Consider the following 24,057-nt stretch of genomic DNA (forward strand, 5'->3'; position numbering starts at 1 on the left):
TACAAAGCAGATCTATGGCATCATTGAAACTTAAAGGGATAGTTCACCCAAAAATATATATTTTTTCATTTACTCACCCTCACTTTATTCCAAACCTGTACGACTTTTTACTATGGAACAAGAAAAGATGATATTTTGTGTTGTCTGGTGTCCATACAATGAAAGTCAATAGGGTACAATGCTGTTTTGGAATGGCAAAAACATTATTCAAAATATCTTCTTTTGTGTTGCACAGAAGACAGAAAGTGAATAAATGATGACAACATTTTTTGGGGTGAAAATATTAATGGAAGCATAAATCCAAGAAGCAAACATAATTAATGGAAGGTTTTATAAAAAGACATTTTAATTTAAATTATGTATTGTGGCCTTTAGTTGACAGTCACTGTCTGAAATCCAAATGCATTGTCTTTACTAGATCCTTGCCGATAAGAGAAAATCCTTTATGGAATCCTGTTATATGGTATTTTTTATTTCAAAGAGATGGGGTAAGATAGTTGGCTGTGAGGTGGCTATAGAAAACAGACACATTCATTCTACATACATTTTGTAAGAAAATCTCAGTGTACAATGAAAAATTGAAGGCTTCGTTTTCCATAGTGGACGTCAATCACAAAAAATTGTTGGATCCATGAGCTCAGTCAAAACTGTCTGTATCTTAAAGTTAAGGATCAATGAATAATGGAATTTACATTGAGCAGCAGCGATATGAGACATACGAATGAGAAACAACTATTGCAGAATTTGAGATTTCTTACTGCGTTAAATGGCAGCAATAGTGCAGCACAAGAGCTTATGATCATGTGTTGCCAAATAATGCATCAAATTGATTCTAAATCTGTAAAGAAAACAATGAGGTCAAGAGCAGTATCTACACTCACCTAAAGGATTATTAGGAACACCATACTAATACTGTGTTTGACCCCCTTTCGGTTTCAGAACTGCCTTAATTCTACGTGGCATTGATTCAACAAGGTGCTGAAAGCATTCTTTAGAAATGTTGGCCCATATTGATAGGATAGCATCTTGCAGTTGATGGATATTTGTGGGATGCACATCCAGGGCACGAAGCTCCCGTTCCACCACATCCCAAAGATGCTCTATTGGGTTGAGATCTGGTGACTGTGGGGGCCATTTTAGTACAGTGAACTCATTGTCATGTTCAAGAAACCAATTTGAAATGATTCGAGCTTTGTGACATGGTGCATTATCCTGCTGGAAGTAGCCATCAGAGGATGGGTACATGGTGGCCATAAAGGGATGGACATGGTTAGAAACAATGCTCAGGTAGGCCGTGGCATTTAAACGATGCCCAATTGGCACTAAGGGGCCTAAAGTGTGCCAAGAAAACATCCCCCACACCATTACACCACCACCACCACCAGCCTGCACAGTGGTAACAAGGCATGACGGATCCATGTTCTCATTCTGTTTACGCCAAATTCTGACTCTACCATCTGAATGTCTCAACAGAAATCGAGACTCATCAGACCAGGCAACATTTTTCCAGTCTTCAACTGTCCAATTTTGGTGAGCTCTTGCAAATTGTAGCCTTTTTTTCCTATTTGTAGTGGAGATGAGTGGTACCCGGTGGGGTCTTCTGCTGTTGTAGCCCATCCGCCTCAAGGTTGTGCGTGTTGTGGCTTCACAAATGCTTTGCTGCATACCTCGGTTGTAACGAGTGGTTATTTCAGTCAAAGTTGCTCTTCTATCAGCTTGAATTAGTCGGCCCATTCTCCTCTGACCTCTAGCATCAACAAGGCATTTTCGCCCACAGGACTGCCGCATACTGGATGTTTTTCCCTTTTCACACCATTCTTTGTAAACCCCAGAAATGGTTGTGCGTGAAAATCCAAGTAACTGAGCAGATTGTGAAATACTCAGACCGGCCCGTCTGGCACCAACAACCATGCCACGCTCAAAATTGCTTAAATCACCTTTCTTTCCCATTCTGACATTCAGTTTGGAGTTCAGGAGATTGTCTTGACCAGGACCACACCCCTAAATGCATTGAAGCAACTGCCATGTGATTGGTTGATTAGATTATTGCATTAATGAGAAATTGAACAGGTGTTCTTAATAATCCTTTAGGTGACTGTATGTGTGTCTCTAAAGCCTAGATTATTTCATTCCTTGAACACATGCAAATTCTCCTGGTTCTGTCCTGACCAATCAACTCACCTTGCCTCCTCCAGGCTGGTACTTCATGTTATCGGTGGAACCGATCTTGGAGCGCACGTTTTTTAGATCCGGCAGCGGTGCATTGGTGGTCCGGACGTTTCGGGGGGCTCGAGGCACAGGAGGCTTCCTCTCAAGGGGAGTCTGCTTGGGCACGGGGGGTTTGGTTATGCGGGACGGTCGAGAGGTCGGGGTTCCATTGGTGGCTGCTGTGCTGGTGGCAGAGGTTGGTGTGCGAGTTGTCCTTGGAGTTGTTTTAACTGTGAAAACATGAAGCAAATAAAGTAAAACGCACATTAAGTACTGCAGCAGAAAACAGCACACCACAGGAGGTTTAATACAGTATGCATGAAAGGTCACAGACAGATCATTCCTGTTGTCATTGACCTCATGAATGTTTCTTCTTCCTAAGCCACTACAAAAGTGGCAAGCTCTCATCTGAGTGACAAGGTTTTCTGCTGTTGTGTACAATGAGATGAAGAGAGGAGTTGAAGGCTCTATCAGTGTGATGGTTTGAGACAAGCCTCTGTGAATAAGTCTATCCCTGACTATGTCAGCATCTTCAGATTTGATGACTAACAACTGCACTAGTCAGTGTGTATTAGCTCAGAACTGCTGTGTTTTCAGGAAACAGTAGAGGTAAACTTCTCACCCTGCTCTTTAAGCCTCCATCAAAGCAGCATTTAGTAACAGCTACAGACAGGTAAGCACCTTTATTTGCACATAAGCACCTGACCACTGTAAAGATGATCTCACCACTTTTGAATCTCTGTATTGTTGGATTGTCTCTGTTTACTTGCCCAGGATATATTTTCTCTACATTATTATATTATATTGGTTGTTATTCAAGTCTCTGCTAATTGAAATGTTTGCCTTAATATCTTGATGGCTTGTTTGTTCTATATTGGGAGAACAAACATGTTAATCACACTTTATATTACATCCAGTCTCAAAGCCTAAGATGGTTTAACGATTTATATTGCACCTAAAAATGGTAAGACCGTTCGGAAATCACAAGTTCCAATCTCACTGGCAGCCCTAAAGCAACTTCTGGGAGTTAAAATGCACAAGAGTTTATTAGCTCGCTGGAATTTTTTTTTACAAGGTACAACACTGCAACAATAAGCATATAAATAACTAATCTGACACAATCTTATTACTCTATGTAGTAAATATCATTGCCAGGTCTTTTAACATTTCATGTAGTTAAATTTGCTATGTCTATCACTATTGTACCAAAATATTTCTCGATAAGAATAAGATAGAATAAGAAAACTACATCATTCTCACCTGGTGCCTTTTTCACCTCTCCTGCTTGGTTTTCAGTCTTTGTAGCTATAAAAACACACAATCAAATTAAATTATGTAAATTTAAAAGTCATTACATCATTATGCCTCACTTAACCTTAACCTGAGATCCTATATACTGCACCTTAGTCATGGTAGTCCCATAATTTTTTAAAAATATGTTTATTGTCCTTTTCTTGTTTTATAACCACAGAACAAGACATGCTTACACCCTTTCACATATCATATACATATTCAATTTACACTTCTTAAAGGATGAAATGCATAAAAAAAGTTTAAAAAATAAAGATAAATAAATAATTTAAAAAAATAATAAATGAATTTGTAACAGACTGTGTTTACAAAGTCTTTTCCTGTAAGGTCTACATTCCCAGTTTACATGATATTTATGTATGGCTCCCACAGCTGATCAAAGTCTTTCCTCTTGCACTTAGCAATATAAGTTAGCCTTTCCAGTCCGATACAGTTTGATATCTCCTTTATCCACATTTTCATGGATGGAGCACCCATATTCTTCCAGCTGCATAATGCAATAGCTCATCTGGCTTGAAGCAGACCAAAGTCTACAAGTTTAATCGGTCTTGATGTTTGTATAAGGTCCATTGGATATATTCCAAGAAGTTTTACATTCAAAGGAATTTTAATCTTAAACATGTCTGACATACATTTTGTAACCTCCTTCCAGGAGTTTTGTTTTTTTGGACATTCCCAGAGGCAATGATATAATGTACCATTATCATCCAAGCATTTAGAACACATATCTGGAATATTACCGGACATTTGATGAAGATTGACAGGTGTTATATAGGTTCTCATTAACCATTTATATTGCAGTAATTTAAAACCTTGTATTTATTGTCTGTGTTTGTGCTTTAAGATATGCATCTTTCCAGTCTGCCTCATCTATATCTTCCTGTATATCCATTTTCCAGGCATTCAATTTGTCCAATGTTGATTCAGTAGGTAGTGGCATATTTATTTTTTTGACAGGAATCAAAATGAGGCTGTGAGGGACAGGAGTACAGTATATTCAATTGGTTGTACTGTGGTATAACAGCATGAAACAACATCTTTCAGTAGATTTCAATCGCCTGTCTAAATTCTATATGACGGAACAACTCACCGGAGGAGCGTCGGACAGATGTGGTGCTTGTGCCGTTTTTAGAGTTGGTAGCAGATGCAGCTTTAGCCTTTGGCACTGGAGGGCGACGCTGGGCTGGTGTGCCAGTCTCAGAAGACTGATGGAAACAATACGATTTCAGAAAGCCGAATGATCAGGGATAAGTTGACGTCAAGACAAGAGGTTGATTAGATGAGTTACATTCACAGTGGCTTAAGGGTGGCTCAATGCTTGAGGGTGATTGTCCAATTAAGGCAGAGTTTGACTTGAAATCTTGATAAAAGATGTTTCATCACATGACCCTGATGAAATATCAGATCATGACCTTGATCAACCTACAAGTGAATTTTGGTATAGTGGGTGTTGGTGTAGATTTTTGATGCTGTACGTGATGGTAATGACTTTGTTGTTTGCTAGCAGTCAATTAAAGGGATACTTCACCCAAAAATTAAAATTCTGTCATCATTTACTCACTCTCAAGTTGTTCCAAACCTGTTTGAATTTCTTTCTTCTGCTGAAGAATATTGGTAAACAAACAGGGGAAAAATACGATGGAAGTCAATGGCCATCAGCTGTTTGGTTACCGACGTTCTTCAAAATATCTTATTTTGTGTTCAGCAGAAGAAAGAAATTCATACAGGTTTGGAACAACTTGAGGGTGAGTAAATGGTGACAGAATTTAAAATTTTTGGTGAACTATCCCTTTAACTTAAATGTATAAATTGTTTCCATATTAAGATTTAAAGCATACTGTATAATCTCTTTACAAAATAATTTGTTGAAACAATAAAAATAATAAATCCCCTAACTGAAAAATCACCCATAAAGACAAGCAGAGAAGAGATGACACTCAATAAAAAGGTGAAAATGAATAATAGATTAAAGGCAGAGTAGGCAATTTGTTCCAGAATGAATTTTTTTTGGTTATTCTGGTTGAAAGTCTCTTCACATCCTGATAGCAATCAAAGGTCTAAATGTATTTATATGTCGTCTGTCGAAGGTGTAGGACCATAAAAAGTTCAACCAATCATTGCAATGGTACGATGTCCTACGTATGTATTTTCATACCTCCGCTCACCCTGCTCGTGCAGACATCACACGTCTTCAGCGGTTTTAATGCTAGGCAGAGTTAGATGCTAGTCACGAGCACCGCAACCGAAACAGCAGACACCTTTTACAGTTCCTCCTGAACCAAAACAACAAGGTTATCGTCGCTGCCCGATGAAACTCACGTATGTCCAAAACGGTTACTTTTCAGGAAGTGAAAAAAACACGTAATTTCAAAAGCAGTTGAACGTAGCGTTGTCATACTTGGTACGACAACTTTAAATGTAACCATATTCTTGCCAGTGTAATGATATAATCCACATTTGAACAAAATCGAGTTTAAATGGACATACGTGCATATTTTACAGTAACGGTGGTCGATACGCATTTTTCCGATCATTAATTAGAATGACCCAGTCGCGTTTCATATTGACAGATGAATAGGCTACGCTCAGTTTATTAAATAGCCTACGTCTTAGATTATTAATACGGTCAGTTTATTATATGTCTCTTGCAAACTATGAAGGGACAATGAATCAATACACTGACATGGCAATGCTAGACTGATAGGGGGAAGCACAGGCGGAGCACTGCTACTTGGGCGCAGAGATAGGCTATCAAGCAACACCTGAAATAAAGCTTGCAAATTTGTTGATGAAAACATTGATTAAAATGAAGATACAATTTATACAAAACGAAATTTTCAAGCAAAAATAATATTCGAAGATCGCTGGGTATTATTTGATTATTAGCATGTGAGCAAAGCGGAGCGGTGTGACGCTTATAAGTTAAAAAACTTAAACATACGTTTCATATTTATGTTTAAATTATATAATGTTTTTTTTTTTATTTCATCTATGTTGATTATATGAAAACGGAACCGCATGAGATGAGTAAGATAGGATCATAAGATGACCAATAGGCCTAAATCGGAAAACATTTGGAATTGGTCAGATTTTGATCTACTAGGTTTTGTTTTGTAGAAAGCCTTTCTTTAAATTTTATTTCGTTTTGTATAAATTGTATCTTCATTTTAATCAATATTTCATCAACAAATTTGCCTGGATTAATAAAAAAGAACCACTTCATATGAAGTGTGCATTTCTCTCTATAGGCGCGTTCACTACTGCGAAGATGGCGAGTCTGCATCGTCAACTTTATCAACAATTCAAATGTTTCATGCATAATCATTACTTTCGCCGGTTATTTGTGGCAAGCTTTATTTCAGGTGTTGCGTGATATCTCTGCGCCCAAGTAGCAGTGCTTCGAATCTTCACGAGACCGGCGAGATGCATCCACAGGGTGGGAGATACGCGGCGTGATTGACAGCTTTGACACCAAATGGATATACGTGAAAATCAGATGACATGATTTCACAACTTTTCATTGGTCATTTAGATAATGTGAAGCATGCTGTATACGGAAATGAACCTGGACATTCTATCCATCGAAAAATCTCAAAATCGGCAAAATGGACATACGTGGTTTTCATCGGACAGCGAAGTTATGCTGCGTTCACGCCATAACTACTGTAATTTACAAGAGATGGAAATTAGTGACGTTATACTCAGAGCGGTTCATGACTAGAATTTATGCATTTCTATATCAACACTATCTAAGTGAAATTAATCTGTAGCAGTCAGGTGGTATAGGTCAGTGCTCTGTAAGTTGTTTACGTTCATTATTATTGTAATGTTATGTGCTTTGTGACATGAGGTAGTTTAACGCCGTCTCTCGTGACGCTTTGCAGAATCTGCTGTGTGCGTTCATGTGTTTTGAAGAAGGCATGGCTTTGCAGAGCACTCTGAGCTTTCAAAGCTAGCTTGCTATTGCTAGCTGCTCCAAAAATTCCCTACCCTACCTTTAATTATATTCCACAAGCTCCATGCATAAAAGTAGGAGAAAAAGCAGTTTAGAACCTAATCACAATAGAGAAGCATATAATTAGTCCTTATCTGATATCTGTCTGTTCTAGGGGAATTTAATTGAAGGAACATAACTGGACCTCGTATTTTATCAGTGGTCTAAAACATGCCTCTTTCTTGTGATTAAGCTGGTGATTGCAATTTTGAGTTGACAATGACACAGACAGCAAGCCATGGGTTGATTTTAATAGAAGAGATGGGCACCGGAGAAAGTCACAAAAGTCTCCCCTGTGGATTGTTGGCTGGGTGCCAAACCACAGATGGGGGAAATGGTGTTAACTCACCTTGGCCTTAGTCTCAAGAGTAGATGTGGTGGTGGGGGTTTTCTTGGTACCAGTAGTGGGGGTTGTTGCCTTGGGTATAGGGCTTTTTTTACTGGCAGAGTTGGGAGAGGTACGTTTGGTGGCACCAGCACTGTCTCCAGTGGACAGCGAGTTTGGTCTTGCTGAGCTTTGTTTGGTTGACCCAACTGAAGGCTATATGCATGTATTTGCAAAAAGCACAAAAGAAAAACTAGATGCAAACGTGGGAGCGTATAAAATCAAAGTAGCAGCAATGGTTGACCATTGGTCAACCATTATAAATTAATAATCCTTATAAAGATGGAAAAATGAGAGCAAACCCCTCTTCTCAAAGGTGACAGTTTAAATCAAAGTCAGAGTAGCATATCTGATTAATGAAATCCCTCTGTTTTTCAGACTTACCTTGGTCTTACTGTCCAGGCTGGTCACCTCCTTGCTCCCATTTTCTGTTGGAGACTTAGCAGGTCCTTTAGCAGCCGTCATGTTCTTCTCAGCTTTGGCTGTCTTGTCTACTTTTTCCCTGTTGTCTTTCTTCTCCTCTTTCTCCTTGTTCATCTTCTCGGGTTTGTCTACTTTCTCAACTTTCTCCTTTTTCTCAGCTTTATTATCCTGTTTCTCCTCTTTCTCGACTTTCTTCTCATCTTTGATGATCTGCTCACTCTTCTGAGTCTTATCCACATTGTCTGTTTTCTTTGTAATCTCATCTTTCTTGTTCAGGTGATCGATCTTCTCCATCTTCTCAGGCTTGTCTTGCTTCTCAATTATGTTGATGCTTTCCATCTTTGAAGCAGTTTGCACATTCTCCATTTTCTCCTTGGCTGTCTTATCTTCTTTTACTTCAAAAAAAGACAAATTTGAAATATCCATATTTAATCAAGTAAATTGTATTTGCAATTCTTAACATTTTGAGCATTACTATGTTTGTTCACACAGGGCTTTTGGTTGTAGCTTGTTTTAATATATTTATGGGGACATAAATTAACAGTAAGCTGCACTTGATGCCTCAAGTCTCAGTACATTCTGACAATAAGAATGAGAGTAGATGAGCATGAGAGGTCATGGAAAAGGGCACAGAAAGTGCCTTGAGCGGACAGACAGAAAAGCACATTGTCAGCCTGGATGCCTTATGTAACTTGGCACCATTCTCTCCACAAAGTGAAAAATCAATGGCCAACGGAGGACCAAAACACCAACAACAAAAAAAAAGAGAGAGAGAGAGGAAAAGAAATAAAGAAAGCGCTTTGCTCCTTAGACAGGATGGCAAATACTTATTGAATACGTTTCACAGACATCTAGTTTATTATATATTGTTAAATTCTAGCAATATTTATGTAAAGTATACTTTTATTATATTTTTATACCGTGACTTTACTATTATTTTATGTTACATTGATACACAAAGGACATAATCTGTTTCCTTTTTAATTAGATGAAATGGAATTTTATAGGTCTCTTTTGTCTTTTGTACCAGACTATTTTGACCTCTATAGCAGCTGATTTTCAAACTAATATCAGCTAGGTTTTCTCTGTAGCATTTTTAATAATGTTCTTGAAGAATATAATGCTGATAATTCTTAAGGGGTAATTAATTAGAAAATTAGAAATTTGTGATTAGCTAATAATAGTTAATATAATAATAGAAAAGTTATGAACATTTGGAACAGATGCCCTAGGGTACCTTTAGGGATGCCCAGATGAAAACCCCACAAGTCAACAAAATATATAACATTGTTCTAGTAGTTTTTGGATGTTTTAATCCCAATATCTTACATATTGTGCCTTTAAGTGTCTTAAAATGTAGAAGACGCATACATGCCAAGCTGAAAACTGTTAGATGTAACTGAGATCAGAACTGTGCAAAATAAAATACAAGACACCATTCTGGCTCAAAATTAAATCCACATTGAAGAGTTAGCTAAATAACATAACCCCTAACCCTCTCTTTTTATTTCACTCTCAGCTGTGCTTAATATAATTTTTCAATAACAACCATCTATAGCAGACCATTTAGAGCATGTTTGCAACAAAAACACAATACACTACTGCTCAAAAGTCTGGATTTAGTAAGAGTTTTTAAAAAATGAATTTCATTCAGCAAGGACACATTAAATTGATCAGAGGAATTAGTAAAGACCATCACTTTTACATTGTTACAAAATATTTCCATTTCAAATAAATGTTGTTCTTTTGAACTTTCTATTCATCAAGGAATCCTGAAAAAAATTATCAGCGTATCCTTAAACATTAAGCAGCACAAATGTTTTCAACATTAATAATAATAAGAAATGTTTCTTGAGCAGCAAATCAGTGACACTGAAAACTGGAGTAATGATGATGAAAATTCAGCTTTGCCAAAGAAATAAACTACATTGTAAATTATATTAAATACAAAATAGTTTTTTTTAATTGCTATCTACCCAAAACTTTTGAATTGCAGTGTATGTTCAGCTCTGTCACAGATACTATGTAAAGAAAGAACGGTAACGCTTCCTTTTACAGTACAGTACTTACGTCTACTTACAGTGTACTTACCTAGAAAGTACTGGCTAATATAAGGTAAGTACATGGGTTAGGGGTAGGTTTAGGGGTAGGTTCAGGGTTAGTACCTTATTACCCAGTAATTATAATTACTATAATAAGTACATAGTAAGTGCATGGGTAACAGGACTGTAAAAGGAAGCGTTACCGAAAGAACATCTGATTATGATATATCTGTTTATGTTTATGCGTAAAGGGACTAGTTAGTATCTAGAGATCACAAACCTACACTGGATTGAAGACCATTGCAGACCTTGAAACCGGCACCATTGAGATTAAAGCAGCTGATCTCACCTACCATTACAAACACCTTTAGGCTGAATTTCACGGGATGAAACAGCATTCCCACTTTCCGACAGCTGTTGCGGTAACTGTATCCTGCCAGAACTCTGTAACACACCAGCAGGCTGTTCTTTCTTTGTAGTAGGGTCTGATGGGATACTCGTCGTGGATGGTAGAATGCTCTGTTTGTCCTCTACGGTGAAGTATTTGACGGCAGTCTGTGGTGGCGGCACATCCTTGCCTGGATATTTATCAGGTAGCGGGAGGCTAGCGGGCACTGTCAGGTGGGTACTGTCTGACATTGTGCGCTGGACCACGCGGTTCTGTTGCATGGGGGGTGATATGGGTGGGCACGTCTCCGTTTTGCCCTCAACCGTGGCCTCCATATAGCTGTCATTCACCACGCCGATCACGCAATAATTCGGCGTCAGGCCTGTTTTCGAGATGCCGCGGGGTGGATCCCAATCACTGTCTGAAGACGTCAGGATGGCACTCGGCGGTGAAGGTCTAGATGTCACCCCGTTGGTGGAAAGGGCTTTCCCTGGAGACAGAGGTGACGGAGAGGAAGAGAGACTTGTGGGGCTTTCTGCTGTACTGCCCAAATTCTTCCCGCCCCTGCTGCATGGGTGACTGGTTGCCCATTGGTCCGCCTTCTGGCTGAGTGCTGTCGATTTGGAAAGGTCCTGCTTGTCGTCCTCTAACATTCTGGAGGATTGCAGACTCCCTGGCTGCCCCTGCTGCCAGTTCCAGCCCTGGGCAGCTGTTGAGGATGCCAAGCCTGGCATGGAGGGTGGCACTGAGCACAGATCTCTGCACTCTGAGCGCTGGGATGACATCCTTACCTCTCTAGATATATTCGTCCTGTATCAAGGTGTCTATCCGTCAGTAAATGGCAGTGATTGAGATGAGTTAGTCTATAGCGCCGGTCTCTAAACCTCCCTCAAAGCCGAGGCTGAGATGACTCTGCGTCTCTCTCCCAAATCCCCCTCCTCTCTCTGATTCTCTCTCTCACCCTAATTCTGTCAGCACATTCCTTCCAAGTCTTCGATCACGTGATTGCGTGAGCTGCGTCCTTATTGGCCGCTCTGCACTGAAAACCCTTGCTTTTAGCATCTAGCATGTTTATAAATACCCCTTTCTCTCTCTCGCACTCACACATTGTCTCGTTTGGCACTCAGAATGTTCTAGCAGACACAAGCGTTCACCTTTACCCTTAGTGGTGGTGATGGAGGATGTCATCATTGCCTGGTCCTCAGGTGCTGTGTCCCTCACTGAACACGATAACGTTGGTATCAATAACATTTAATCGTATATCAGCTTATTTGAGATCTGAACCATTATATTTCTCTTTCTCTCACGATATGAGAGGCTGATGGACGTATGACCTCTGTTGTTTATTGTGCCTTTCACTCTCTAGAGATACTATGGGCCCGATTTACTAAACAGGGCAAATTAGCGTGAGAGCGCAATTAAAAAAAAAGCGCAGAAGGGAGTGGAAAGTTATGTGCGTGACTTACTGACGACACGCAAATTAAAGAACACAGACGCAGCCGGATCATTTCCATAATGACCAACGCAATTTACCAAGAGCAACACATATTGGCTTTTTGGGGCGGCAAATAATGGTGCAAATATCAGTAAATTGACTAGCGCAAGCCTTAGTAATTCACCTTGCGTGATTCATTTAAATACTCTCCTCCCATAAATTTTGCGTCTGAAAGGGAAACTCCTACAAATGCATATGCAATAAGGTCAGCTTCAAAAATAACCCCATACATGCCTTTTCAGCGCTCATTTTTTTTTCACTGCGTGTCTTTAGAAAATTCTGACAGTAGTTTCTAAATGCCAAAAGAGGGTTTATGCTGGCGCGAAATGTTAGTAAATATGGCCCCATGTTCCTAATGAGAGTGTATTAAAGGGATTGTTCACCAAAAAATGAAAAGTCTGTCATCATTTACTCACTCTCAAGTTTTATCAAACCTGTAGGACTTTCTATCTTCTGTGCAAAACAAAATAATCCACTCTAAAGAATTTGCCAATACAATGAAATACAATGGGGTCCAAAAGTTCTGTGTCCAATCAAACTAAAGTATTTCCAGCTCAAGCCAGTCAAACCAATGCCAACATAGACAGGTAGCAGCAGACATCTCCTCATCCTTAAACACCATGAACAACACAAGGTAAAAGAAAATGTGACCCAGTATAGACATATTTACTTGCAATGGATAAACTTGTTTAGTGCATGCAGATCACAATGTGTTTGTGGCTTGTTGAGGGCAAGAAAGCATCAAAAAAAAATTTTCTTAAACTCAACAGATAAATCAGTAAAAAAGGGGCTGTTCAGTCATGTCCTCTCACTGTCTTCTGTCTCTGAGAAATTATCCTTTTTATGATGACAAACACCTGGTGATTATCTCAAGCAAGACTTGAGTCATTCATGAAAAAAGAAAAAAAAATCATTAAACTGAGCTACATAAATCACTTCCAAAATCAGTCACAACAGAAAAGTTTTGCATTATTCAGTACTTTACAGTGTGTATCTGCACAGAAATAGCACTAACCGTTAAACCTCTATTCGACCAGTTAATTACAAGAGTCCTACCATGAAAAATGTGAGCAGTAAAAACTGTGGTTTTCAAAATTATATCAGAGACACCACAAAACAGCAAAATCCACTGCATCTGCCCTTCCAGACTTGAGTAGAAGTGTGTTATTTCGTAATACGCGTGTAATCTGATTGGCTTTCCACACACAAACAATGCATCTACTGCAGAGCCATCCCAGGCCATTGACAGATATAAAAGGAATCTTTTCTCTCTGCCTGTCTCATTTAATGGGCCAGATTCTTGTGAATGGATTTTGTTGCATAAGGACATGTCAGATGTATTTTATTGTTTACATTCCCTTGAGAAAACACACCACCACATCATATGGTTCAATATACAGAGGGTATTAAAACTTTCTGTCACTTTTGCATTTGTTTATGCATTTTTAGTCTTCAATTGTGGTACATTCTCTCAGGGATTGTTGTCCCTTTTTAACTGTTTACTATAGTTTATGATTAAAATAAACAATTTTGTCTATATAATCCTTTTTGTTGTCATTATTTAACATTTAGACAATAAATTAATGCATTTAACATGGGCACAGCATTGACCATTTCTGAATACAAAAAGTTATTATATTATGTTATATTATATTATATTATATATTCAGAAGAGTTTCATGATGACTATAAATAGAGTTTTTGGACAAATGGAGCAATTTTATGCTAGTGCCAACCTCTATATGTTAAACCTGTGCACAATAAGTATCAAAATGTTCTTTTCAGTAATGAAAAAACACAGCATCAGAAATGCATTTAACACATTCAGCGTGGGGTAGAACATGTATGCTCATTGAGTAATCGGGATGTCACAGAGTTTCTATTTCTGGAACATATCCTACAGTTACACCCTTGTTCTTTGGCAGGTCCTATTCGCTGCATCACCAAGGAAACCGCCTCCCATTTCCATAGCAACAGTCTCCCCGTCAATGCAGCTGCTGATATTTAGGGTCCTGTGTGGTCGGAACCACCCGAGGGGAGGGAGAGGAAGTGAGTGAGCAAGGGCAAGAAAGGACGGCTGATGCGAGTAAAGGGAGGGAATAAAGGGCCAAGAGGGGCATCTCCTATTTTTGCATTTTGAAGACTGAAATCCAGAGAAAACCAAGTGCTGTGTCAAAAAAAATCAACAGGCCAATGTCTAGCTGAAAAGTGACCCAATTATATTTAAATGCATTTGCAAATATTAATTATGCCTAACTCATAAAGAAGAAGAGCAGAAAAATATCACATTTTCTCACACCAGGCAGGTGTGAAACCAATACATTTCTCTAAAGCAGGAAGTGGCATTACATGCAAAAGCATTTCATCAAGTTTAGCTTTTGCTCTTGTGACTTTAGCTTGGTGAACAAACCTGAACAGCTAAAAAACAAAGAATTTCCAGACTCATTACGTCATTAAAGACGCCATAAGGGATCTTCTGTGTTAGCATTTAATCTAAAGCTACCGCCCAGTACTCGATATCTCTCAATATCCCTGCCGGAGCGCAGCACCTCTCAAACGCCTCTGAACACACCCTAATCGCTTGCTATAAAAAGAACAACTCTGTAAGTCTTATATAATGGCGAACGGCAGAGCCATCAATTTTACATGAGCTGTTGCAAGAGGATGGGAGAGAGAGGAGGAGATGTGTATGTGAGAGAGATGAAAGACAGAGAAAGCCACAAAATACTATAGGGAGTATGAATTCAGCCTATAAATACCACCAACTAAAAATAACTGTTCCTAAATATTATGTGCTTGAATCAACTGTTTATTTGAACAATTTAATTAAACAATTTAGTCAATGAAAAATTTATTTTCACATTAAGTTAAAAGCTTCTTTCATTCAAACTAAACTAAATCAATCCAACGTTGTTGTCATGGATTACTGAGAATGCTGGATACCACCCCTATAAAGGTATTAATAAGAAAACTGAAATTTATTTTATATTAATGGATATACTACACTGATAGGGGCTGTACCCACAATTCATTGATAATGATAATGAGATTTTCTTACCTGGTTGATGTACAATGTTGTTCAAACAATGATGAACATGAAAAGAAGAATAAAAGAATATCATTAACATACTTGCAACTTCTAGAAATTAAAGGTTATGGGTATGGAAGAGCTAAATCTAAAGATTTCAAAATCTAAGTGTAGCAGGTGAATTGGCAGACAGACATATTAATCTCATAAATCTCATGGATTGACAGTTTTGAACAAGAATAAAAAAGCAGAATAAAGAGTCATGTAGCATAAGATGACAAGGAGTGACATACAGAAAGCTTTCACCCACAGAACGATTAGCAAATGTAAAATCCCACATAGACAGTTGACTAGTTGACACACATCTACAAGACATGCGTATTTTGAGGGATGCTGTGACCAAGAGAAATCGTATTGAAATCCAGATGATTGTAAACTAAAGAGTAACAGTTAGTTGGCTGCCAGTCACGATGCATAGCGATCAGTGTGTTATGACTGCATTGAAATGTTAAACATCTTTATTATAAGAATGGATTACATGCAGCAGAGGTCCAAGCTATAGAGGACTGACACAAAGAAGGACAGAAAGAAAGAAAGAAAGAAAGAAAGAAAGAAAGAAAGAAAGAAAGAAAGAAAGAAAGAAAGAAAGAAAGAAAGAAAGAAAGAAAGAAAGAAAAGCATGGAGTACTTAGTGACCTGCTACAGTATTTTTTGCTACATAGATAGCTAAGCAGAGGAGGGCCCACTTCATCGAGCCATGCATTATGTAAATCATCTCCATACAGTCTTCATTATCACCAACCTTCCAGTAGGGGGGGCTGTGCCAGCGGGGGCTCCTGCTGCTCTGTGATTGATGGGATGAAAGGCATAGCTTCTGAGTTTAAGCTCACTGCAGTGCTGGGGGGGATTGTTGGGGTGCAGTGTCTAACAGCTGGTGCACTCTGAGAGGCAGGGAAATCTGTGCCGATGGACAGTGGGCCAGGGGTCACATTGGGGGAAGTGATGTGAGGGATGGGGGTTTTCACAGGGGTGCTCTGGGATGGGGGGCTTGCATCTGGGGTCTGTGCCTGCAGCACAGAGTCAAGGAACATAACAGTCTGAGTTGGACTGAGGGCAAGGGTTGACTTCTGGTTGGGATCAGTTGGGTGAGTAGGGTCAGTCTTTGAGTCCATGGGTAACTGATCTGAACGGTGAATACCAGGCAACTCTAGGTTAGTCTTATTAATATCATCTTTAGATTTATCCTTATCAAGCATATCCCTGTCAATCTTGAATGTTGAGTCATCTATGGTATTCGCAGTGGAGCTGGGGTAATTTGAGAATATAGAGGTGTTTGCCTGCCTGGTCGGGTGTGGTCTGCCTGCTTGGGTGTCCATGAGGTGTAGAGGTTCAGGTGTGAGCGAGGGTGGTGTACTTCCCTGATCTATGCTTGCAGTGGATGGGGGCTTAAAATTACCCAAATTAGGGCTGCTAAAGTCCATGTCCATTACGGTTGAGGGAGCACTCCATTCTTCGGGAAGCTTCTTCCTGCTCTTGCTCTTCCTGGCCTTGATGCGTCCTCCCCCTCTCTCCTGGATCTCGCTTTCCCAAATCTCTTCATCCTTACTGGGAGGTGAGGGGCAGCTGTGGTTGGAGCTTTCGGAAGGAGTCTCTTCTGAGTCTGCGGAACCAAGACTGTCCAGAAAGTCATACATTTCTTCCCTGTTCTTGCGTTTCTTTTTTTTACGCTTCTGTTGCTTCTCGGTTCCTTCCTCAACGGACTTTTCCTCGCCAGACGCTACATCTTGACTCTGGGAACCCAAGGCATCAGTGCGCCTCTGTTCTGCCTTGTTGGAAGCATGGGACTGCTCCGTTGAGAGCATTTCCTCACCTGTCCAAGGGCTTCCACAAACTTGTTTGTGTACAGAGAGGAAGAGGAAGTGTCACTGACTACCATACAAATGATCGGACAACAAAGTTTGTGCATCTCCAACTCATAAAAGCTTTGAATAAGTGTTCAAAGAGACATTAGGTCAGCTACCTATATGAACCACTGATCACTTGCATCATATGGTGCGTTACACTAGGAGGTGATATGAGGACAGACAAAATTCACTATTCACAAATTCACAATGAATAGAATCATTCCTTAACTCAGAAGATAATTAGCATTAGCCATGGGTTCCCTTCGGAATTTCCAATGGGTTTTTAGAATAGTTATTTTTATGATTGAAAGGTCTGCGGGTAACATTACTTGAGGAGACTTTCACATTTTGTTTTACAAGCTAAATATACATGCTCCCCATCGTGTGAAAACTGCTGATGCTCATATGGTCTAGCTTGCATTGTGTGAAAAATTATGAGTGGAGACTAGCACATTTTAAGCTTCGGATCCCAAAATTCTGTTTATGAAGCATAAGCAGTCCTCACCTGAATCCATGTTTTCAAATGCTAAAATTGGTGCAAAAATTGATGTGAAAAATGTGTTGTCCCTCAGAACTTCCAAGGTTGTACAGACGTGTCATGGACCATGAGCCTTCTGTACGATTATCAGGTAAACTGTTAAGCAGGGGTTCTCAGCTGTGGCCCTTGAGGTCCACTTTACTGCAGAGCTTCAACCCTAATCAAACACACCTGAACAAGCTAATCAAGCTCTTTAGAATTACTAGAGAGTTAAAGGCAGATAAGTTTGATCAAGGTTAGAGCTAAACTCTGCAGAAAAAGTGGACATCGAGGACCAGAGCTGAGAGCCCCTGCTTTAAGTTGTGCAAGGACTTGTGACCTCCTGACTGCCAGAACTTGTACCGTGTACACCTGTCCAAAGTTGCTAGCAAGTTACTAACAGAGACTACAACAACAACAAGAATGTTTATGCTTGACATTATATTTGGACATTTGTTGTATTCCCTATCTAGCAACTTATTATCAACTTCAGAATTCTAGTTTGATGTATGACAGTTTGTAATTTAAGTTGCAGAACAAAAGAAAACCCAGTGGAAATTCCCCAGTAGTGAATTTACCTTCAAAGTTGGCAGATAAACTAAACAGCTCTTGGAAACAAAATGACTTTTCAATTCTTATATGTCTGTTTGTTACATCCTGATAAAGGCCTATTACTACTGTTACCTAAATAGGTTATTATTGTAAGATAACAGATCTGAGGGTATCATGCTCATACTTACAGCACAGAGCAGTTAAATGGGTGTAATAGTTTCAACAGTGGCTGAGAGAGAATGTGCTGAGAATATGATGTGCTCACTTGAGAGCACATCAAGTGAAAGTGCAAATGGGCAAATTAACTCATGGAGAAAATACAGGCAGGGATAACAACAGAGGCAAGTCACAGAGAGACTGACTCAAAGAAAAGCAACAGAGAAGAGTCACATGACATGGACTACCCAATGCAAATCCCAGCACTGAGGACAATAAATGTCACTGAAATGAATCAAAATCAACAAGACAGACACTGAACACACAATGGTTGACAACATCAAAACATATTACATTGAAAAGGAATCAAAATCTACTATTAATTGAATTTGGATTATGTTTATCTGGACTGCATGCTGCCTTCGCGTGCTATTGGAATTATCGCAAATACTAGTTTCCTAGTTAAAAAAATGGACATGAACACCCTCTCAAGTCAAAATGTGAATGCGATGAGCTCGTATTCACGATTTCAGAAGTGGAAAGTAGGGAATTTCCAATAGCACGTGAGGGTAGCATTAGTCCAGATGAAGTCAAGATGAAGAAATAAATTAAATTCTCGACATAAACAAATTGTATTTTTCTGTTTTACATAATATGATCACTAACCCATGCCTGTCCTCTTCACTGATCAAATGGTTATAAACAGTCACTTTGAGTGGCAGTAACATCTATATTTCAGATATGTTGTCTAAAATGTGAAATGGCTTTCTAAACTGGCTTTGAGCCAGAAGACACATTTGTCTCCTAGTTTCATGGCCATCACGCTCAAATAGTAATATTACAGAGAGGCCGAGTATAAATCTTTAAAATGCCTTCCACCAAAAATGCACACTTGAAGATTAAGATGGGCCAATCAGAAGGGTATCGAAAGGGCCAATTTTGAATAATGATCATTGGCTTTGTTTATTCATCATGTAAAAAGAACAAATTTGGCATCAGTGTGCAAGATATTTAGTCAAGTCACTAACTAAAAAACATGCCTGTTTTTCAAGGTAGGCTATACACACTCATGGCATTTAATATCACAGCTGACATCCTCACTATTGCTGATCAGATTAGTAAAATCGGTCTCATATCAGAGGTAAATGACTATGAAAAGTATGAAGTAATTCTGTTATGAAAAAGTATTGATGAGGCATCCATGCCTTGACCAGACAGAGTGGAATGACATGAGAGCTGAAATCATAGAGACATTCTGTGACATACTAATCATTCAGTACCTTAATATCTGGGTTTAAAGTCTGTCTTACCTGTTCTAGCCTGCATTGAGGTGCCTTAAGTGGTGATAGACTTTACCTGCAGAATTTTCCTGGTTGTTACGAGGGCTTGTTTCACTTGGATTAGCAGTTATCTGGGATAGTTTGGGTGGTTCATTGGCAAACAAGGGTGAGGTCTTCTGAGGTTCAACCATGCTGAGGGGTTTGGAGCTCTGGAAAGGGGCCATGCCAACATTCATATTCATACCAATATTCATCCCAGGCTGAGAGAACCCTGAAGCATAGAGCAACAGAGCAGTATCGCATTAAAACTTAACAAAGCCTGAGGAAATGAACTGAATCGAACCCACGGTCTGAAATCAACAAGATCAAACACTGCAGTGGTTACCCAGAAAAGAGTCCATGCTGTTATCCTTCACCGTAGATCCCATCTGCTGGTTTCCCAATTGGCCAGGCATTCCAATCATTGATGTTGGACCTAGAATTAGAAAGACTCATATCTAGTACATGATTGGATTTTTGTTGAATTGCTTCATTCAGTTCTCAAGCCCGACATATGCAATGATCATACCTGATTGAAAGTCATGCTTATAGACATATTGTCCAGGAGGGCTGGGACGGATCTCTCCTTGAGGGTCCTGACGTTGGCCTCCAATCTGGCCTGCAGACATAAACCCAGACCCTGAGAAAAGAGAAAACAGAAAAATTGACTCTGAATTAGTGTATCATTTTCAAGAGATCAAGAGATTTGTGCAGGAAATGTTGTAGGCTTTTTAAAAGCTAGGTAATTCATTAAATAATACAATAAAATAGTAAGACAAGGGCTAAAGACCTTTGATCTACATTTAATGGTACTACATTTGCAGCATTTGTAATTTCACCATCAATCTTTCATACATTTCAAAGTGTGATGATTTTTTTTTTAAATTACAGATGGCAACACCAAAGACATTAGCATATAAAAATTACAATTTCTTCAACAACTACAAACACTAGCTACTGTATTTTACTGTATGTTAGCTAAGAGCTTGTGAAAAAATGAAATATTGATTTACTTTTACTATCTGTCGTGAAAAATAAATAGTTTTGTTGTGACAAGTAGTTTTCTGAATTTTAGACAAAAAATTAGGTATAATCAGACCTACTAAATGCTTTAAAGATTCCTGCCAATTTATAAAACCTCTTCAAACATAAAATAGTAAGAGCTCTTTCTGACTATTTTTTAATACATTATCTGTTGCGTAAAAGCCAGGATATTGAATCTTCAGAGACTGAAAATTTTATAGAACTATAATGAATTTGACTAATTATTAATAACCAAGTGGCATTAAAACCCACATTTTTTGTTCCCAAAAGATTTGTGAATTTAAATGAATGTAGTGAAATTGTCAAAATACTCCATAAGTTATTTTTCACGATCTATTGAAATTTATTATATTAAAAAAAAAAAAAAATCTAATTTTGAATGAATAAATTGAAAACATAAATGTTTTAATAATGATTTTTGAAGTGCCAAATTGCTTGGACATAGTTCACAACACTCACCTTCGAATGACCCGCATCTCTTCATTGGTAACTAAGTGACATTTATTAGGTCCTGTAAACAAGTAACTTTCATGAAATCTGATAGGCCTGCTCCCATTCATTCTGATATTTAGACATTATGAGAAGGGCAAGCGGAGATAAGTGATGCTGAGACGATGGGACAGGCTGAGACTGCAGGCCTGTTACCGTAGTTACACAACCAGCTGAGGCTGCTCTACGTTCCCCAGGCAAAGCACTCTGTCAGCGTCAAGACTGACTGACAAGAGGAGCCAGCACTGAACCAGCCTTAGCTCAGATACCAGTCCTGGATTAATGATCATCATGCTCCCACAGGGCTGGGCTGCACCAGCTCCATGCAATTATCCTCTTTGTGGAACAGGACTGGTATATATGTCACTGTGAGTCACGCTTTTATATTACCAAGGATGCAATGGGAATCGTTCGGCCAGGCCTTTCTGTTTCATGTTGATAAAGTAGAGGACAATCGACCCCAATGGGTCTTCAAGGTTATTTGTATGTTTATGCCTCAAGTAGCACATTTTCCATCTTCTTTCTGTTTTGAGATGCTGCTGATGTACTAAACTAAACCTGAGCAGGACCAATAGCCTCACAAAGAGAAGCATATGAACCTGAAAACATGCTACAGTTAAAAGCCCAAAAAATGGAAGAGGAACTAAAAATAGTCACTTTTGTCCCAGACACGAGGCACTTGAGGTACAGACTGCCAAGTCATGCTGTGGTAGAGAGCCTCCTTTTGCAGTTAAAAAGAATCGCAGAATCGCTTACATAATGTCATAAACCAGTGATGTACTGAGGGTACCAGAAGCACAGACAAAGAACCAGAGTCTCTGACATGCAATATGGTTACAAAAGCACACAAACATGAAAGATGTACTACACAATTTTCTGCATTTCTTATTTTTTTATCGATATTATATTATATATTAAATGTTATGTGTTATATTTTGTTTTTCTATAGTTTTCCTATGTATTATATGTTTTGTGTTAAAATGAGTACAGTGTGACAATTTGACAGAAATAGTGTTAAAACTAATCAACTAATTAAAAAAGAAATCAACAAAAGAAGATATTTTGACAAAGACTTAGAACCAAACATCACTGGACCCCACTGACGTCCATTAAATGAAAAAAATATATATATATATATATATATATGTTTTTTTTTTTTATATATATATACTCCATTTACTAAGTCATGTTTATATGCCAACTATTCAGTTGACAAAAGCTTTTTATTTCAGTATTTGCTTGATCAGTATTTCGATCACACTTTATATTCGGTGTCTTTAACTATGTGCTTACATAAAAAAAAGTACAATATACAGTACTTATTGTGTTCATATTCTATTTCAAACTACTTTTGCTGCTATTGTGGTGGGATACAGGTAAGGTTGGGACAGGTTTGGGGGTATGGGAAGGTTTAAGGGTGGGTTAAGGTGTAAGGGAAGGGTCAACAGTGTAATTATAGATGTAATTACAAAAATTAATTACAGGTGTTATTACATGCAGGCATTTTTTAAAAATATAAGTACAATGTAACATTTATGTATTGTACACAATAAGTGGATTGTATCAAATGATTAATTTAAATATAAATACATCATAGTTAAAGACAACTAATATAAAGTGGGACCAGTTTTTCAATAAGAACTAGAGAGGATAATAATTTTGTATCTACAAAAACTAAGATATTAAAGGGATAGTTCACCCAAAAATTATAATTCTGTCATCATTTACTCACCCTCGAGTTGTTCCAAATCTGTATGAAATTCTTTCTTCTACTGAACAAATAAGAATTTTTTTTTTTTTTTTTTTTTTGAAGAATGTCAGTAACCAAACAGTTGAAGGCCAATGCCCATTAAGTTCCATATAAATGTTTTTTTTTTCACATATTATGGAATTCAATTGGGCCCATCATTTTGGGTGAACTATCCCTTATTTTGGATTTATATTTCCAAAATGATTTTTTACTACAAATCATTTTGGAAATTTTGTTGAAAATGTACAGTATTCCATTTAAAAATAAAACTAAGACTAGTGACAAGTCTTCCTACAGTACATCAACGTTCCCACATATCTCAAACCTAAAATCCTTTTAGACACTGTTTGTAGCATATATATTTTGCAAATATTTTGAATGGTAACCCAAGTCAAATTTATTATAGCAGTATGTTAAAAAATAGTAAACTGACAATTGTATGTTATACTGCACAATGACAGTTAAAATATATGAAAAATATATACATTCCTAACACACATTAGAATGCAGATGCCCTTGATGTCTTCAACATTTATCCATTAAAAAAGAAAGGTCATATGAAAGTAGAGGAGGACAAGAGCCTTGCAAATAAATAATCCAATTATTTCTTCAGTTTATAGATGCAAGATGAAAAAACATGATAATGGACCTCAAATGTAATATTATTATCTTTCCAAGAAGTTTCACAACCTGTAATAGCATCATCGTTATTGATTAATCATCTTTACTTGTACTTTGTTCTTTGGAAATGAGCCTCTAAGCGCTTGTCAACAGACAACTTACAATTTCCATAAATCTTTATTACTTTGTCAATAAAAAAAAAAGCTTTAGCTGCCTGCTAGCTGGCCGTAATGTATTTGTCAGTACTGACAACTTGCTTAGTAACAATTTCTATTTTTTCCAGCAAGTCATACAATGATCTGATGAGAAACCACCATAGAAACACACACTTTTGCTATATGCTATTGCTAACTGTGATATGCAACAGCCTTGCCTGCCATAACAAGAGTGCTATCCCAGCTAACAATTTATGGTTCCCAGAACATTCTGGG

The 24,057-nt window shown here is 38.3% G+C and overlaps 1 protein-coding gene across 9 annotated transcripts in view; it reads right to left on the reverse strand.

Annotated features, from left to right (window-relative positions):
- Positions 1–24,057, reverse strand: part of map4l (microtubule associated protein 4 like) — a 47,137-nt gene that overhangs the window by 13,103 nt on the left and 9,977 nt on the right. For 7 of the 9 annotated variants that reach the window (XM_056235416.1, XM_056235411.1, XM_056235414.1 and 4 more), the window contains exons 3-11: positions 20,252–20,362; positions 20,069–20,158; positions 19,760–19,954; positions 16,077–17,165; positions 8,283–8,716; positions 7,863–8,054; positions 4,610–4,724; positions 3,469–3,513; positions 2,182–2,438 (exon numbers count right to left, since the gene is read on the reverse strand). In XM_056235416.1, the coding sequence (XP_056091391.1) occupies positions 2,182–2,438; positions 3,469–3,513; positions 4,610–4,724; positions 7,863–8,054; positions 8,283–8,716; positions 16,077–17,165; positions 19,760–19,954; positions 20,069–20,158; positions 20,252–20,362 (2,528 nt within the window). The remainder of the gene's footprint in view (positions 1–2,181; positions 2,439–3,468; positions 3,514–4,609; positions 4,725–7,862; positions 8,055–8,282; positions 8,717–16,076; positions 17,166–19,759; positions 19,955–20,068; positions 20,159–20,251; positions 20,363–24,057) is intronic. The other 2 variants (XM_056235417.1, XM_056235415.1) reach the window with 2 other exon arrangements.

The sequence above is a fragment of the Rhinichthys klamathensis genome, unplaced genomic scaffold (genome assembly GCF_029890125.1).
Source record: "Rhinichthys klamathensis goyatoka isolate OS25496 unplaced genomic scaffold, OSU_Roscu_1.1 h1tg000422l_1, whole genome shotgun sequence".
In the NCBI taxonomy this organism is placed as follows: domain Eukaryota; kingdom Metazoa; phylum Chordata; class Actinopteri; order Cypriniformes; family Leuciscidae; genus Rhinichthys; species Rhinichthys klamathensis.